The sequence below is a fragment of the Bactrocera latifrons genome, unplaced genomic scaffold (assembly GCF_001853355.1).
Source record: "Bactrocera latifrons isolate USDA-ARS-PBARC rearing strain unplaced genomic scaffold, ASM185335v1 scaffold_383, whole genome shotgun sequence".
Classification (NCBI taxonomy): domain Eukaryota; kingdom Metazoa; phylum Arthropoda; class Insecta; order Diptera; family Tephritidae; genus Bactrocera; species Bactrocera latifrons.
In genome coordinates this window covers 28,592-46,688 of record NW_017537027.1, presented here as the reverse complement: position 1 = coordinate 46,688, position 18,097 = coordinate 28,592, and the positions used below count along the sequence as shown (strand labels likewise).

The following is an 18,097-nucleotide window of genomic DNA, read 5'->3' as shown; positions in this document are numbered from 1 at the left end:
TAGCATGTTGTTACATTTTCGCTAAGACCAAAAATGTGCAGGACAGTAAAAACGAACTTCGAGATTCCTGCGATCAAAAAAGCCTTAAAAGAAGAAATATGACTAAAGAGCAAGGTATTACCAAAACAGCTCAATCATTTGCTTAAGCTTATCTAATTTTTAAATGGATTTAAGGTTTTATAACTTATTATTAGGCTTCTAAAACAAAACAGATCCAATAAATAAAGAAATATTGCAAAGAAAAAAGGTCTTGCATGCTGACTTATAACATATATATAATAAAGGGTAAAATACCCCCTGGCAAAAGGTCTGAATTTTAATTTTACGACAAATAAAAAACTAGTATATTTATTATCCATTTTTCAAAAGTTATTTAATTTCAAGTATTTACAACTAAATTTTCAAAGTAAGGAAGAGGTACGAATTTTCGGGTGTAAGCGAATATTAAATATTAATTTTTTAGAGAATTACAATCAGATTTTGTGTCTAACTCCCACATGTATGTGTATTACAGGTAAAATTCAGAGTTTAACCACATTATATTTATAAAAATGTGCGTACTTAATTGTATTAACATATCACAAATTTTGAGTACTACAAAAAGTGGAAATTCTTATTGGGGGTAGTGGAAGGTCCTAACGGATTTACTTTTGACATTACCCAAGTATATGGGAGAAAATGTTTACAAGCAATTTTAGGAATATAAATTATATAATACCCGCTATATTAAGTATAGAGTCTGTAACAATAAAAAACTTATTATCGATAGCATTTTCAAACATGAGGTGCTTAGGTAACGGACAAGGAGTGATCAGCTGAATAGATTCAGAGATCATTTTACGGATATACTCAAGCAAAAATACTCAGAACTCCATATCTACAGGAAATCATATCACCAATGGACCAACCAAAAACGTCCAAGGTACTGTCCGTTATACTTTTAAGGCGCATTTGATCAGCAATGACCAATCTCTGAGAAAGCAGCAAACAGAATTTCGCTCAAATCGTCCGTGCGTTGATTGGATTAAGAGCTGACGTATCACAGTTGAGTTTATGAACGTTTGACAGCATACAATGGGAAAGTATTTCGAAGGCGTTCTGATCTAGAGGAATTTCTTTAATCGAAGTACAAGTACCTCAGAGTACTTCATATTGGCGAGCTCTCGAGAGTGTATCACATCGACCGCAAGTGTTCGCCAGGAGTGCGTATTTTCACCGATTTCCAAGTGTCGTTTCGCTCATTTTTAATTTTTCATGATCTGTAATTGTTTTTTTCATTGTATTCAGTAATTTTCATCATGGAAAGAAATACGCAAGAACAACGGATACAAACCGTCAAAATAAATTTGATGCCCGAGATCCGCTTTATGGGATCCGGTGTGAAAAATTGGGCATTTGTTGTGGCACCGACCACTTTTTGTTGAAATCCTATATCTCCTAACGCGAATAACCGATTTCGCCTAAACTTAGTTCGTGGCAATCTTCTCACATCTCTATGTCACAGTGCGAAAATTGGTGAAATGAGACCGCAACCACACCTACTACCCATATAGCACAAATCAAGAAATAATTAATATAACGGTATACAATTTTGTGCTAATATTGTCTTTAAAGTATGCCACCCGATGACCAAAAATGTCCCAAATCCAACAAAAGTATTCAAGCCCCAAATACCGGAAATGTTGACTTCAGTATCTATAGTTGACATTTGACCGAAAATATCGGTCAATGCATAGGATACACAATTCAAAGAGAATCCTTTCCTGGCAATAGTATCACTGTGTATCAAAAATGTTTTGAATCGGGTAAATACTTACCTGAGCCCCCGTATACCTAATATAATAATTTTCCAACTTCCAGTTGACTTTATGCTCAATATTTAATGTGTCTCAGTAAAAATTAAGAAGCGTTCTTTACTCATAACAGTGTAACTTTGTGCCTAAAATAAATAAAATTGAATACCTTAATGAAACCTTGGAAACATTTTTTAAAACGTGGCATGATAATAGTTAATAGATAAAATCATCGCTACTACCAACTCCCATATACTACATATAATGATTTTCGTTTCTTTAACAAACCTTATGCCGAATATGTTGGTCAGTGTATGAAGTATATATATAGTATATGTGTATATAGTATATGTGTATTGATTGAAAGAGTATAAAATGTTTGTAAACGAATTTAACGTTCAATGTTAAAATAAACTATTAATGTTGGTATTTGTGTRAATAAATGGTTTTACTTTTACTTTTACAGATGCATCATACGATGGATCAATTGGATATGTTGGACCCTACGGGGCCAATGACAACGTTAGCGCCCATGTCAGACACATCATTAGCGCCGACTCATCAGCACTTACATGGGTCGTATCATAGTATGAACCATATGATGAGTCATCACCACCCTGGCGGTTTAAGTGGCCACTCTACAAGTAATTTTTGAATATATAACCTCAACGTGTCAGCTTTAAGTTTTATATTTTCAGATCATGGACATTCTGCAGTACATCATCCTGTTATATCTGCAGCGGTGGCTGCGGCTGGACTTCATCCCGACACTGACACGGATCCTAGAGAATTGGAAGCATTCGCAGAAAGATTTAAACAACGACGAATAAAGTTAGGTAATGGCTGCTTAAATTCTGCTGCTAACATCAACTCAACCCTATTTTGCTGTAGGCGTTACGCAGGCTGATGTAGGTAAAGCTTTAGCAAATCTAAAATTACCAGGAGTTGGGGCGCTTTCTCAAAGTACAATTTGCCGATTTGAAAGTCTTACATTGTCACACAACAATATGATTGCTTTGAAACCAATCCTACAGGCATGGCTGGAAGAAGCGGAGGCGCAAGCAAAAAACAAACGAAGAGATCCAGACGCCCCCAGTGTACTTCCAGCTGGTGAAAAGAAAAGGTAGACAACGTTTTGGTTAATGGAAACATTACATTATAACTGACATGAAATATAAATCAACAACTCTGTACATTAGGTTAGTGCCTTAACGCAAAAAAGTCTCGTGTACACTAAATTTCTTGTTCGTTATTTTCATAAATGTACATATGTATGTATGTGGGTATTTTGAATTAGTGAATAGCATAGCCGTACAGAAATCTACTTATAAATATATTTTTCTATTTTGGCGCACGGTTTCAGCACTAAAACTAAAAAGCCTGTATTTAAAATAATCTTTTTTAAAAAAGATTTCCGATACCATGTTTATTTGAGGTCTGAGAATAGAAAAATAGTGTCTGATGATTAAATTAAAAAGACACTTAATAGGCAGCGGATTAAAGAGTAAACCCAAATTTTATCTATTGTTGAATATTCGTACAAGAATACGACCTTATTACGATTTAACGGTTTCAAACACTTCTTAGATTCGGTTGCACGCTCTCGCGCATTCCACTTTGCACATTTTCGTTTCATAAACATAATATCTCACACATTCCTTTGATATTCATTGATAACATAACATCATTTATGCACTACATCGATTGCTTGCGTGAAATTAGGAAGGCAACCCGTATAACGCTTACCAAATCGTCAAATAAGAGTGCATTAATATTAATATTCGAGATTCACTTTTTATGTAGTTTCTTCAATATACCAACACTTTCGTAACTCAAATGCGATGCGATAACTATGAGATTTAGAACAAATCCTTTGAGAGTGTGGTCTAATAATGCGATAGCTAACTTTTACTATACGAACTTCTTAGCCTGCTTTGTAGAACATAAAAAGAGATCTTTTGGCAGTCGACACATCCCCACTGAAGTAATTTCGTAAAGTCATTAATACCCTATTCGCATAGCCAAATTAATTTAGTACATTAAGAATATAAAAGAACCCATTTTTTGCCTTTCACGCAGCCGGCTACTCGATTAACGATAGGCTCGATTAGCGATTAACTGTTATATATAATATATTATTCTTCTTCTCATAAGAACTTGGCAAAAAGGAAAACAAATTGCATTTGAATGCGATTTTGCTTGCATACTATACTAGAAAACATTTGCGAATACAGTAGTTTATTGGATTATTGCAGGGAAAAGCTACTCAAAATGAATCAGCTATATTATTAGTAAACACAGCCCAATTTACAGCGTGGAATAAGATTTTTATATCTTAGGTGAATTGATTTACATTAACGCTTTAATTCAGCAAAGACCGGTTAGATGATCAATTAGTTTCTGTGCTTAAAGGATAAAAGGGAAGAGTTTGTAAAGTATCGACATCTAATAGCCTTGACAAACGGAAGAGTTTAACCCTATTAACTACATGATTAATTCGGAAGTTACTACAACTATCTCTGTTCCTAAATTCAAACATAACTCTCAAATATTTAAGGAGTTAGGGGTATTACCGTTCGCAACATTGTTAAAAACTGACATCTAAATTCTATTGTGAATGAAACATAATCAACACTTTTTTCAAAAACACACTCCGCGATGAAATGGGGCTGCTTGAAATTGCTTCAAATATCAATGCTATAAACTGCTTAATTAAGTGCTTAAGCAGTTATACGTATCTATGTATATGTATTTTCTATCACAGGCTAGAAAATTAAATTAGCTAAAAAAGAAAGAAAGTAAGACCTGTGTTCGGTTGATATCAAACATTATAATTGTGTCCCAAATTCAAGGCATAGCTCTTGTATTAACAGAGACATACAATATGAAACCAATTATTCTACTCCAAAATGTCAGTGAAATTACAATAGATGTTTCAATTTAATTTAATATATAAGCTTTGGAAGATTTTCCCTCTCTGACGTTTATTATTTTAATTTTTATAAGCGGCTTTCACTATTTTTCAGTAATATAATTGTGTACACAAAAAAAAATGTATACCCATTTTGTCTAGAAAACAATAATTTAGTATCACATAACCTATTATCTTATCTTCTTAGAACTTGTGCTGTTCATTATTAAAACATTTGAATGCAATTGTTTTGGAGTTCTCTTGATTTGCTTCATAGTAAATATACATACATATTTGTACTATTAGAAGGAAATTAAAGAAATGTTGTCTGTCCCAATACATAAAACTATTAAGTATATATATATAAGTATACATATGTATATAGGGTGCCCATCTGTTATGAAACCTCTAATATTTTATTTTTTATTTTAAAGCTGTAATTAATTTGTAAAATAAAATATTGTGTTCACTTGAGAAATGGGCTTTTCAGTATGGCATACGCGGCATTTTAACGAACCCCACTGTGGGCACCCTGTATATGACATCCTTACATTGGCAAGAAAAGCTTGAAAGTAACCACTTTGTAACAGTAATCTATATCGAGTCTTTTTTCAAGAAAAAGGACTTCCATTGCGGCGCCTGAAAAACGTTCCCTGGAAGCGTACTTTGCCGTTCAACCGAGGCCTTCTGGTGAGAAAATTGCTGCTATCGCTGAGAAATTGGACTTGAAGAAAAACGTGGTGCGTGTCTGGTTCTGCAATCAAAGGCAAAAACAAAAACGTATGAAATTTGCAGCACAACACTGACAAACAAATAATACAGCCACACAATTAGGTATAGTTAGTAGTGTTACTCCATCAATGACTGGGCATGGATCAGCGGGGTTCGGATACTGATAGTCGTTTTTTTCTGGAGACTTTTACCTGTAGATCTGCCACAACACATAGCCATGATACATATTCCTGGAGAAGAAACATTGCAATCAACTAGCGCAGTTTTGACCAATAATGCAAAATTTAACAGGGTTAATAAAATTCTTTTATTGAAGGTAAGAATAAAAAGTACTTTCAATAAAAAATTAAGGTATTAAGGTATTTGAAATAAAATTATAAAACAATTATTAATCGGTCTGTAAGTTGTGCAAAAATTAGTTGAGCAATATTCAGATATGAACACATGATTTAGTTCGCGCGGTAAAAAACATTTTGCGCTCCAAACAGAATTGAAAAACAATTACATTTTAATACATGAATCAGAAAAAATGTATATTACGTTTATAGTTAATATAAACTTGCTAATATAGAAAATGAACTATTACTCTCTGTTGCAAATTATAAGGCCGATCAAATAATGAAAGCTAAAGCGATTGAGAAGTAAAGTCCTCTCTCGACGAACAAAAACTAAGCTCTATAAGTCACTCATTATTCCCGTCCTGTTATATGGTGTAGAGGCATGGACGATGACGACATCTGATGAGTGATCGTTACGAGTTTTCGATTTATGGTCCTTTGCCCATTGGCCACGGCTAATATCGCATTCGATGGAACGAAGAGCTATATTGACGACATTGACATTGACATTCAGCGAATTAAGAGACAGCGTCGTCCGTTTGGATGAAAACACTTCATCTCTGAAAGTATTCGACGCAGTAATCGCCAGAAGAATTAGAAGAAGACTTCGACTCCTTTGGGGAGATCAGTTGGAGAATAACCTGGCTGCACTTGGTATCTCGAGTTGGCACTAAATTGCAAAAAGAAGAAAAGGTTGGCGCGTTGCTGTTAACTTGTTAAAGAAGAAGTATATGCTAGTATTTTTAATATCATAACTGCACTTATGAAACCACTACAGCTATATTTCTGTGGAATTTTAAGAATTTTTGTAACTTAAGATTGAAGGTGAATCGTCAGGTGAAATGATAAAGTTTTTTTTTTTATTTTTTTTTTATTTTTATTTTTTTGTTGTTTTGTTTTTATAATAAATTAAAAGGAAGGGGAACATCCTTGGCTGTGACAGCTATACGTTCTTTCGCAAATAAGGCGAGCAAGAATGCCACAGAATTCTTCAATTGAATCTGACCACTCGAAAAAATTTATTGAATTCGTAGTCTTTTTTTTGCATATTTATGTTTAGGTATTGTCCTGTCCAAATATCAAATTTTATTATTGGAAGTCATAATCATAGCTGTTCATTCGACTTGTACAAAACTGTAAAAGAAAGTCGATTTTTCTGTCCCTATGTCCCTATGACTGCTTAAATCTTTAAAACTACGCAACACATTTTGATGCAGTTTATTTTAATAGATAGAGTGATTGAAGAGGAAGGTTTATATATATAATAACATCCATTAAATAGTGGAAAATACTGTTATTTTTGAGTTTTCTAATGTGATGTCGTAAATAATTAAACTTTTTTCGCTAACATTGCAAACGCAGGCTAAATCCTACGATAACATTTTCTGTTTTTTATTTGTTTTTTTGTCCTTTTCAAATAATTGCTAATGTTCTGAGCGATTTTAAACAATACAGTATTAATCGCATTCCAATTAAATACCTTAAATACATTGTTGGTTTAATATAGATCTATATGGCCCTGTACAGCATTTGCTTTAAATGAATATTTTCGAAGATATTACATATTTAAAAATTGCGGGACGTAGCGTTTGCGGCGGTACCGGCCGGCCGTTTTGGTGCGTGCCTATAAATACCACGTCGGAGGCCGCGGAACTCTCTATGCAAACCGATGCTTCCTCAAAAACAATACAATTGCTAAGTATTTGGTATATTAGAATAGAAATGCATCCAAACACACAGTGCAATGGATTATAACTGGATCAGTAATCAGTCGATGAATATTAAACTACATACGTGCATCCCAAAAGACTGATGTCATAACCTTGCCGACTTTTCATTTTTCTGCGCTTGAAGACCGGTTCATTGATAGTAGTCCACTATAATGTCTGTTCAATGGACCTTAGTAAGAAATGATGGATTCGGTTTTATTACGATTAAAGAGCACTCAAACACTCCCCGGAGTCAGCAATTCGCTGGTTTTGTTAGATTATGAACATGATAAATGGTAGTAGTAGTAGTATCATCTATGGGTCCCCCCCCCAGTCAAGCATCTTAAAAAAAAAGTTCCTCCAGTTTAATTATAAATTAAAGCGGTACTTTTCGAATAATAATAAATTATTATTAAAAATAAATTATTATTTACGATTTTTGATTTAAAGGCACTCAAGTTAATAAGATTTCATAAAATTCCGCAGAACAGAAACATACTAGTACAATCTTATAATTGTGAAATGGATGTTCTTTCCTAATTTTTAAAGTTGTACAGTTATTTCATCAGCTTTATAATTCTGCAGCAGAGTATTATAGTAATGAAGTAAATTTACTTACTTATACACTTTACACTGTTTAAAATCAAAACTAAAGAATTCATTTAATATCGATTGCAAAAAAGGCACAAAGGTTTGAAAATTAAATCCATATATTATTTTTTAATAATAGAACGTTTTCTATCTAAAACATATCCAAAATTTTTAATAATATAGTGGACAAATAAGTCAATAATTTCATAACATATTTGTGAGAGCATTTTAAGTAAATAATTATAACTAAAAACAGATTGTTTTGAAGAATGTACCAACAAAAATTTTTTAAATTTGAATTTTCTTGTTTTAGAATCTATATTTTCGAGATGTATCCCGTAGGGACGGTACTTCACTAAACCGAAGATCCTGTGGATAATTAACGTGGTTCTTATGCTTCCTTTAAAGTAATTAATTAATAGAAATACATAATATGCAACGAATTTAGTTGTTGCCAAACAATTAGGTGTACAAAGATAAGTAGTTTTGTATTTACGTAGCATGAAATTGAATAAACAAATTGTAAAGTGTCGAACGTTATTGTAAATATATATATGTAAATACACACTTGCATATACATCTAAGACCATAATTAACTATAAATAGGAAATGATGTAAGAATTCTACATATATACTTTAATTATAAATATGTATATGAAAATTTATTTTGAATACACATTGAAATTTTTAATTTCGAACATTAGTGACATCAAATAATTGTACCGTTCTAATTTGATAGCAAGATTTGAAAGAAATAAAAATCACAAGTACTTGTATACATAATTTCATTTTTTTTTATATATATGAATACCTGATCATCCAACCTCTAGTTGCCGCGGCTAAAGTTTAAGTTCAAATATACGTAGGTTTTATATCTCGGATTTTGTGCACCGGTGAACTTAATTCCAATTTTGGCGATGAAGAAAAATCAGTTCTTGTTCCGGAAACTATTGATGCTTTGCGCAAACTGATATTACAAGGTTGTTATGTGACCAGCGTGCGCTTGAGACAACTATAGGTATTAGTGGGACCAACATGCAAGTACATTCAATATTGCATGAACATTCCTTTGTATAAAAATTTTTTAACGTTGGGTCCCATTTTTTCCTAATTTGTCAATCGTTTAAATCTCTCATATGACATCTTGACAGATGATGAATCTTCAATTTACACGTATGAGCCCTAAGTAAACAACAATTGACTGTATGTTACCAAATGAGTCGGTTCCAACAGAGGTTGTTCGTGCACGAAACACTTTAAAACAAATGGGTGCCCAATTTTTTCTTAACATGTAATAATGTAATAACCGTACCACCAAAATAACACAGAACACTTAATTCTGAGTGCTAAAATTGTTTTTGCCAGTTGTCTTTCAAGAAACCAAGGAAACCAACCATAATATAGTATATCAAAACATTGATGTGATAAGTCCTGACTTGGCACCAAATGACTACGTTTTATTGGCGTAATTAAAAAGTAAACTAAGAGGTCAAGCTTTTATGAATTTGGTATAAACTTACCTTCTTATGTTCCAAACATATTGTATTTCTTTTAGAAATTCAATTGGAAAATTGACATATTTATTTTCGCCAAAAACTGCATAGATTGATTTAAATCGCCTGGAAACGATTGCTTTATTGGAGAATTTATTTCTCCAACATCTTCATTATGCCGAATACGTGATCCAATTATGATCCAAGTAACTATTTGTTATGGCCGAAAAATAATTTAACTTATTTTTATATATTCTAGGAGTTTAATGCTTTGCATATTTGATTACAGTTCTATTCTGCCATCCCAAATATCTAGCAATTGTTCGGCAAATATTTGTGCTGGTAATCACTTTGCAGTTGTCAAATATACATATGTACATACATGCATTATTTTTACTCAGTAGTTGGAAAAAAATTGAGTTTGGTTGTTAATACACAGATCTTGTTGTATTTAATGACGGAACATAATGGTATGCGTAAGTTTATGACCAATCGAAGAGTGCCATAATAAGGAGGCAAGAAATGACTGACAAGATCTGCCCGAAAACATCAAACTGTGGCCCGAAGAGTTTATCGTTGCGCTTAAATCCTTATTGTTCCGTACAATGCTTGCAATTTTTTGCGAACCCCTCATATCTGATTATAATTAAAATTTTTCGCAACACTGCAGCTGTTCCGTCATTTTACTATAGGGGGATTCTCTTGCAAGATTGCACGATGACACAAAATGCAAACATCCCATATCGAAATAAGCAAGACCAAGAGAGCACCCATTGCAGAATCTAATAATAAAATATATAAACTGATGATTTATTGGGAATGACTATTGTGAATTAGCGCAACTCTGCATTCATTCTTAAAAAAAAACTATAACAAATCTTTACAATATAAAAATAAATTTAAAATCTATTTAAAACTTACCTTTCTCAACAATTTAACGGCGAAATATGTCTTTACATAAAATGACATTTGGCACAAGGTTGCAATTATTTTTTTACGTGTAATTGCATGAAAATAAACATGGGTTTTGGCCTAACATATTTTAGAGCCATTGAAAATAATTTTTTGCGTCTGTTTGTTGTTGTGCCGTTGCACCAAAAGGAAAATTCTGTAATTCGTGCACGGTGCAATAGCAAGAGAATGTCCCTTATACATATGTCACAAATTGCAATTGTTTTCTTATGAATATCTAATGACAAGTATGTAGTATACTGAATGTGCCATTCGCACACTATCTACTAAATTAGCTCAAAACTTGGTAATACAACTGCTTATACGATTTTGATGCCGACGATTGAAATGCACACAAATTCTTCCTGTAGAATAGTTTAAACGGTCATTAATAAACAAATAATTAACAAAAAAAAAACACACACACCTATAAAATCAGATATAAACTATCCTATACATTAAGTTGGATGAAACTATCATTAAAATCCGTTCAGTACTTTAGATTTTCAGCGCGGACAAATAACGTGACAAGTAATTTTTCCAAGTATTGTATGTTACATACTCTTATGTAAATCAACTAACTCTTACCTCACAAAAATTATAAAATTATATTATTAATTACTGTTTGTCGACGTATTTAAGCAAAATGACAACTGTAGGAAAATTAAAACGAAAACTCCAATGACCATGAGCAATCAAATCCAATCAAACTCTTTTTCTTCAACATACTTGTATTCTTCTATCTATAATATACCAAGCATTTCTATGCTAAATTGCCATATTGGTCAAATCTCCTAACAATATTAAGGAACAATAAACAAGCATTATGGTCCAAATACAAACATTCCAGAACTGGCAATAATTTCATAAGCTATAAAAAAGCGGTGTTTAGAAAAGAATTAAAATCTGCCAAACGAAAAGCTTTAGAAACACTCACCGCCAATATCARCCCACTTTCGAGCACAAAAAAAATTTGGACAGATATTAAAATTCTTACAGGCTCCTCACAACGATCCAGCTTACCATTTATACATTCAGCCCAAGGTCCTATTTATAACCCTCAAGACATTGCTCAGAAGTTTGCGGACACATGGTCAGATAATTCCAACAGTCATACATTTCACAATGATTTCAACACCTTAAAAAGCCAAAAAATCTCTGAAAACTACAATAACCCATTTCCCTTACCCAGAGCCGTCCAAGCAGATGCTCCCATCATTTCCTATCCCATCCTTAAAAATCTCCCTCGATCCCTTAAAATACGAATAATTTCTCTTTACAATAAAATCCTCAACGAGGGAATCTATCCACAGGAGTGCAAGACAGCTTCCATCCTTCCCATCACCAAGCCCAATAAACCTACCTCTCAAATAGAAAATTATAGACCGATATCCTTACTTCCTTGCATGTCCAAAGTTCTGGAGAAAATAATATCTGTAAGAGTTATGTGGTTTGCCAAAGCAAACGCTTTTATAAAACCCCAACAATTTGGCTTCCAAAAAGGATTAGGAGTAACTGACGCTCTGTTATTTTTCGAACACTATGCCTCTACGGCTTTGTCAAACCGAAATCACGTTTCTGTGCTAAGCTTAGACTTTGAAAAAGCATTTGACAGGATTGGACCTCACACGGTACTCAGGGAACTTAAAAAATGGAATATTGGCGAAAAACTATATAATATAATAAAATCGTTTTTGAACCACCGCAAATTTTTTGTTACTGCCAATATGCATAAATCCGGCCTACACGATCTGTTTAATGGTATACCACAGGGATCACCCCTTTCTGTTGCGTTATTTACCATGGCGTTCAATGAAATAAGTACAATTATAAGTTCTAGTGGAGCTGTCAAACACTGCATCTATGCCGATGATGTTTTAATATTCTCTCAAACTCAAGATCTAAACCAAGTTAAACACATATTTTTAAATATATTGAATAAAATAAGTAATTGGTCAAAAATTTCCGGCGCTAATATATCGCCTAGCAAACGTAAAACTTTTCACATATGTCGGAAACAAAAGTGCTCCTTTCCTAATATATGCTTTTCTAACGTTGATCTCCCACATACTAATAAATTAAGAATCTTAGGACTTATATTCGACAACAAATTAACTTTCAAAGAGCATTGTAAATATGTTAGAGTAAGTCTTTTTTCTAGATTGAATATAATTAAATTCTTATCATCTAAATATTGCTTAGTACATACAAATACTCTTGTCAATATAATAAAAGCTTTAATATTATCTAAAATTGACTTCGGACTTTGTATTTACGGACATTGCGCTAATACAAACATTAAGCTCTTGAACGCACCCTACCACGCAGTAGTCAGAAGAAGCATTCGCGCCTTTTCAACGTCACCAATTAAGGTAATTCTATCAGAAGCTGGATTACCGCATGTAAACTACCGGACCATGCGTAACACCATGATGCTTATACTAAGGCTACTTCACTGCAGAAATGAATTAACTTTTTCGCAAATCAATTGCTCTATACGAAATTTTAAGACTAGTCGTAAGCCGTCTACTATTATGAGTTGCTTAAGTCTAATTCAACAGCTGAACACCGTAATCACCTGATCACTTCTTAAAACTTCAGAGTATCCACCAAGTGCGCTTCCAAATTCATCACTCATCAACACCCTACTTAAGTACCCAAAATATTCTACCAGCAGTAATGAGTACAAATGTTTAATGCGTTATTAGAGTCCTTAAATGATGATTGGAACTTGTATTATACGGACGGATTCAAGTCAGACACCAGCACAACGTTTGCTGTGACAAACCAGCTGGGTGTTACTATTATGGTCGGTTCCTTGCCATCCTATTGCTCGGTATTTACTGCCGAAGCAGCCGCAATATTTGAGGCAGTACAATTTACTTCCCGAATGGGAAATTATATGTACCGACAGTAGATCAGCAATTGAAGCTATATTTAATACTAATAATGAACCTTTAATAACCAATATTCGTAGCATGCTATTGCAAAGCAATAACTGTATAAAAATAATGTGGGTGCCTAGCCATATCGGAATTTATGGCAACGAAATTGCCGATAAAAAGCTAAAGAAGCTTCCAAACAACCACTTCACTCCTTTGACTATTTCACTGATAAAGATATACGCAGATTTGTTGAAACACACGCAAATGAAATCCAAGTAAGAGAATGGAGTAATCACGATCACCACTGCAAGAAATCTAATCCTGCGGGAACAAAGCCTTTATACCCAGGAAAAGCGACTTGTAAAAATATAAGGACATTTATAAGACTTCGAATAGGACACACAACTACTACACATGCTCTTATCTTAAATGGCGTAAATAAAACAAATTGCGTGTTCTGCGGATCAAATGATCTCACAGTTATACACCTCCTCGATACCTGCCCGGCACTTCAACGAATCAGAGCTAATGTTTTTTCTAACAAAAAACCTTCTTTATATCTTAAATGGCGTAAATAAAACAAATTGCGTGTTCTGCGGATCAAATGATGTCACAGTTATACCTGTCTCTTATACACATCTAAATATAATATAAAAATGTATGAAAATTCTATAAAGCCTTGCTTAAAAAGCCGAATATTTCGAGAAATATTAATGATAGCGATTTTGACCTCGGACCTTTTCTGTAGCAAATAAAATTTCCTACAAGTTTATCATGTTCATTTTTTCGTGGAAAAATCTGGTTTAGATCATACTACCTCGCCGGTGTGAGTTTCGACTTTGTCGAAATGGGCACTTTTGAAGAGTGTTCAATTTTGAAGAATATGTGTTTAAATTCGAAGCGATGTCATAAAATACCTCTGAGCTATAGCTCTGAGATAAAAAATCGCGATTGTCCTGTATTTTCAATAGAAAATTTCCCTTGGTCCAGTCGTTAATGTTAATATGAAGGGCTAAAATTTTCAGGGAATTTTTTAAGGTTATTTTTAAGGAAATTTCATGATAGAATTGCAAAAAATGAATAGTTCAAATAAAAAATAAAAAAACACCCTAATATATGCATATATGTAAAAAATGTTTGTTTGTTAGTAACGCAAGGTTGACCCAATTTTGATGAAATTTTCAGAGGTTGTTCGCTGTGGATCTGGAAAAGTTTAGAAATGCGAAAGCCTTTAGGAAAAGTCTTTCCATACAGTTCTTCCATACAATTTGAATCGTTCACTTTCGGTCGCTTGCTTTTTTTTCGGCTATTCAAAAGGCTTTAAAACTTTATATGTGTTTCATACAAAGTGATCAATTACAGATTGAAATTTGTTAGGCTGCCTCGAAGAGTTCGAGCTAATACCGATCGGCGTTCTTTTTGCAATCAATATACAATGGCAGCCCAAGGCACATGCAGAATGCGAGTACGTAATTGTACATGCAGATATGGACGGTCGGATTTTATTGTTACATTCACTTGCAATGAAAAATAGCCATTAATTACGGAATTATTGGATCGCGACCAACCAGTAGGATCGTCACGATGTCACGGCACGGATCTTCAAAGAACAGTTACGATGTTTGATGGACTTTATCTTGAAGCAACGTATGTATATATAATATGATGCAGTTAGATACTGAATGTACTCTGTTGTGGAGCAAAAGAGAGGATGGTGGTTACACCAGATGAAATCATTTCTGCGGAAATTCATAACCATAATCATAATAAGAGATAGATCCAGAATTATATGAAGTCGTGAAGACCAATATAGTTTATGGACCTCACGGACACCCCAATCCCTCTTCAGATGGTATGTCTGAAAATAAATGAACTAAACACTATCCATCTGCTTTTCTTTCGGAAATGATGGATATCCATTGCATTGGCGTCGTTCACCAGACGACAATGGCAGAATATGCAGCATTCGCCACTAGTGTCTAATTCACATTCAAAACTCATATGAATGTTGATTATTGTAGTTTGGTGAAATCGATTAAATACATTTGCAATTACGTCAACAAAGAAAGCAACATGGCGGTTATTGGTCTTGAACGAGGTGAGATCAGCAAGTATCAAATGAGTCGATACGTGAATTGCAATGAACTGTTTTATAAGATATTTACTTTTGAAATTCATTAACGTTTTCCTACTTTTGTGCATCTCGAAGTTCATTTGAAGAAGGCCGAAAAGTCTTCATCCCAGAGAATACAGTACATCTAACGGAAACAATTCCAACAACAAATTTGACATCGACGAGTTTTTTCTCAACTTGCGTCAGTGATCCGTTTGCGAGAACACTGCACTATTTGGAAATGCCTTGATATTTTACATGGAATGCATCGTCGAAGAAATAGTTACGCTGAAAACAAGGCCAAGCAGTAGGTGGACATGCAGGTGTGTTCTCAACTAATGCATTGTGACGCATTTACACAATCCACCCGAAAAATTACGATTGCTTCTACCTTTGGTTGCTATTCATTAATTTACGCGGTTCAATTTTTTTTAGTCATTTCTTACTATGAATGGTACGATAACTGTTAGAGAGGCATGCCAGCAATTTCAACTGCTGGAACAAGACAATTACTGGGATCAAACGATGGACGATTGCGATAGCTACTTCGTATGCCACTGAAGTTCGCACACTTTTTGCTTAGATCATTTCGACATATCAGCCCTCAAATCGACATCAATTATGGGATACGAACAAAAATGACATTGCCGAAGACATTTTACATCGTATTCGAAAAGAATTGGAAATTGACAGTGGAATTTCTAAATTCTTTGGAAAGGCATTATTACGTTTCGCAATCTTCATGCGTCGAATTTGTCCAAGTGAACTCGACTGATTGTGACACACCTATCCAATACAAGAGAGCCGAATGCTTGGTTCTACGAATTCCTTTCAGTTCCAACGATTTGCCATTTCAGTTCAAACCTATTCAGTTTCTAAAGAAAAATGCATACGAAATGACAATTAACAGGACACAAGGATAGTCGCTAAAAACGTGTCTCATTAATCTTAAAATGTCATGTTTTTCCCACGGCCAGCTATACGTGGCGTGTTTACAAGTTGTAAAACCATTTTTTTTGTGCATTACCGTACAAGAACAGAAACCAAAAATATTTGTTTATAAAGCTGCGTTACATTGAAAGAAATGTAGCAAAATCGCAAATAAATAATTTTCAACACAAAATATTTTCAACTTTCTTTTCATTTCAAAACACATAATTGCACGCAGAAAACGTCTGCTTATTCAGCTAGTAGTTACAGTACTCGTACAATTAGTAAGTAGTCCAGTAGTACAATTAAGCAAAGAAGCACCTTGTTTACTCGTATGTTGTTCGCCTTTAATTTATGCTTTTATTTTTGTAAGCTGCAATTTTTTTCAATTTATTTGATTGATTATCCGTTTACGTTTATGAATAGAAATGCTTTGTAATTCTTTGAAATTAATATTATTTTTAAAGTATTAACGAAATGAAATACTTATTTGAGGGATGCGTGCTTATTCCAAAGTACTAGTATGTTTGTTATGTTTAAACCCAAAGTAACTGAAAAGTTTCCTCCGCCTCTTATCATACTACAAACATTTATCAAGGACTTTGCAAAAGGAGCTAATCCACACCACACAAACCTGACTTGAGACGCAAAGTCAGTCAATAGACAGATGAAATCTTTAAATGATACAACAGATCTTTAAACAAGACGGATGAGAGGAATATTTGACAATCGAAAACTAAAGGCTAGCGATAGAATGCGTGCTCAACTAATTGAGCATCTATTTGTAAGGAGCAAAGAAATAAAAATTCTCTCGGACCCCAAGCTTAAACGTTTTTATTGAGCAATAGCAACAATATTGACAAGCTTAATGCGCAGTTTTGGAGATACAACCGTAAAAAGTTGCGCGCTCGAGGTCAGCTAACATTTTTTTTCAAGATTTCTCTCGAAGTATTCAACCGATAATAATGAAATTTTAGTTTAAAAAGTCATGAACAACGGATTTTTTTGTTCAATTACAACTATTTTAAAAAACTAAAACATTAAAAAGGTTTCATTTGAATTTAGATTTGTTTGTAAAAACGTTTACTAAGGATACAATTTAACATTTTTTTGGTCCAATACCTAGTTTATGGTCTTAACTAAAGCATGTATTATTAATTTGATTGATTTACTATTTTTTGTGTATTTTTGATTCATTATCTTTTTTTTTTGTATCATGTGAACGTCATTTTGCATGTTTAAATAGACATAGTGTGTCTAAACTTGAGAATTGTATTAGTTACAGGAAGCAAAAAAAAAAATAATTGCTTATGGGGCTATCTACAATCGTATAAAGAGTTTAATTGTTCAATATCAATCCAATTAGGTCAACACTATTGAAGCACCTCTTTAACAAAAGGTTTCAAGTGTTGAATGTGGACGACACAAAATTGATTTTGCTGAGTCCGATAAAAGGACGAACATCTCGGATAGCCCTACTTTGTTAAGAGAGAGGAGGATGGCCTTCACCTCTCGCGTCGAATTTGTTTTGATGATACAATTAAGTCGAAGCGTGTTCCACGAAGTGGATATTAAAGTGTGGAGAAAGGTAAAAGTCACGGGGGGCACATCAGGTGAAAACGGTGCTTGCTCAATGATATTTGTTGAGTGT

General features: G+C 33.7%; 1 protein-coding gene across 3 annotated transcripts in view; it reads left to right on the top strand.

The window, feature by feature from the left end:
* The window catches only part of LOC108972175 (inhibitory POU protein), a 74,827-nt gene extending 66,174 nt beyond the window's left edge, over positions 1 to 8,653 (top strand). The window contains exons 4-9 of one of the 3 annotated variants that reach the window (XM_018938688.1): positions 2,260 to 2,437; positions 2,492 to 2,629; positions 2,685 to 2,916; positions 5,327 to 5,484; positions 5,539 to 5,752; positions 8,388 to 8,653. In XM_018938688.1, the coding sequence (XP_018794233.1) occupies positions 2,260 to 2,437; positions 2,492 to 2,629; positions 2,685 to 2,916; positions 5,327 to 5,484; positions 5,539 to 5,600 (768 nt within the window). In that variant the 3' untranslated portion in view covers positions 5,601 to 5,752; positions 8,388 to 8,653. Of the gene's footprint in view, positions 1 to 2,259; positions 2,438 to 2,491; positions 2,630 to 2,684; positions 2,917 to 5,138; positions 5,485 to 5,538; positions 5,753 to 6,042; positions 6,106 to 8,387 lie in introns of those variants that run through there. The other 2 variants (XM_018938687.1, XM_018938689.1) reach the window with 2 other exon arrangements.
* The last annotated feature ends 9,444 nt before the right edge of the window (positions 8,654 to 18,097 follow it).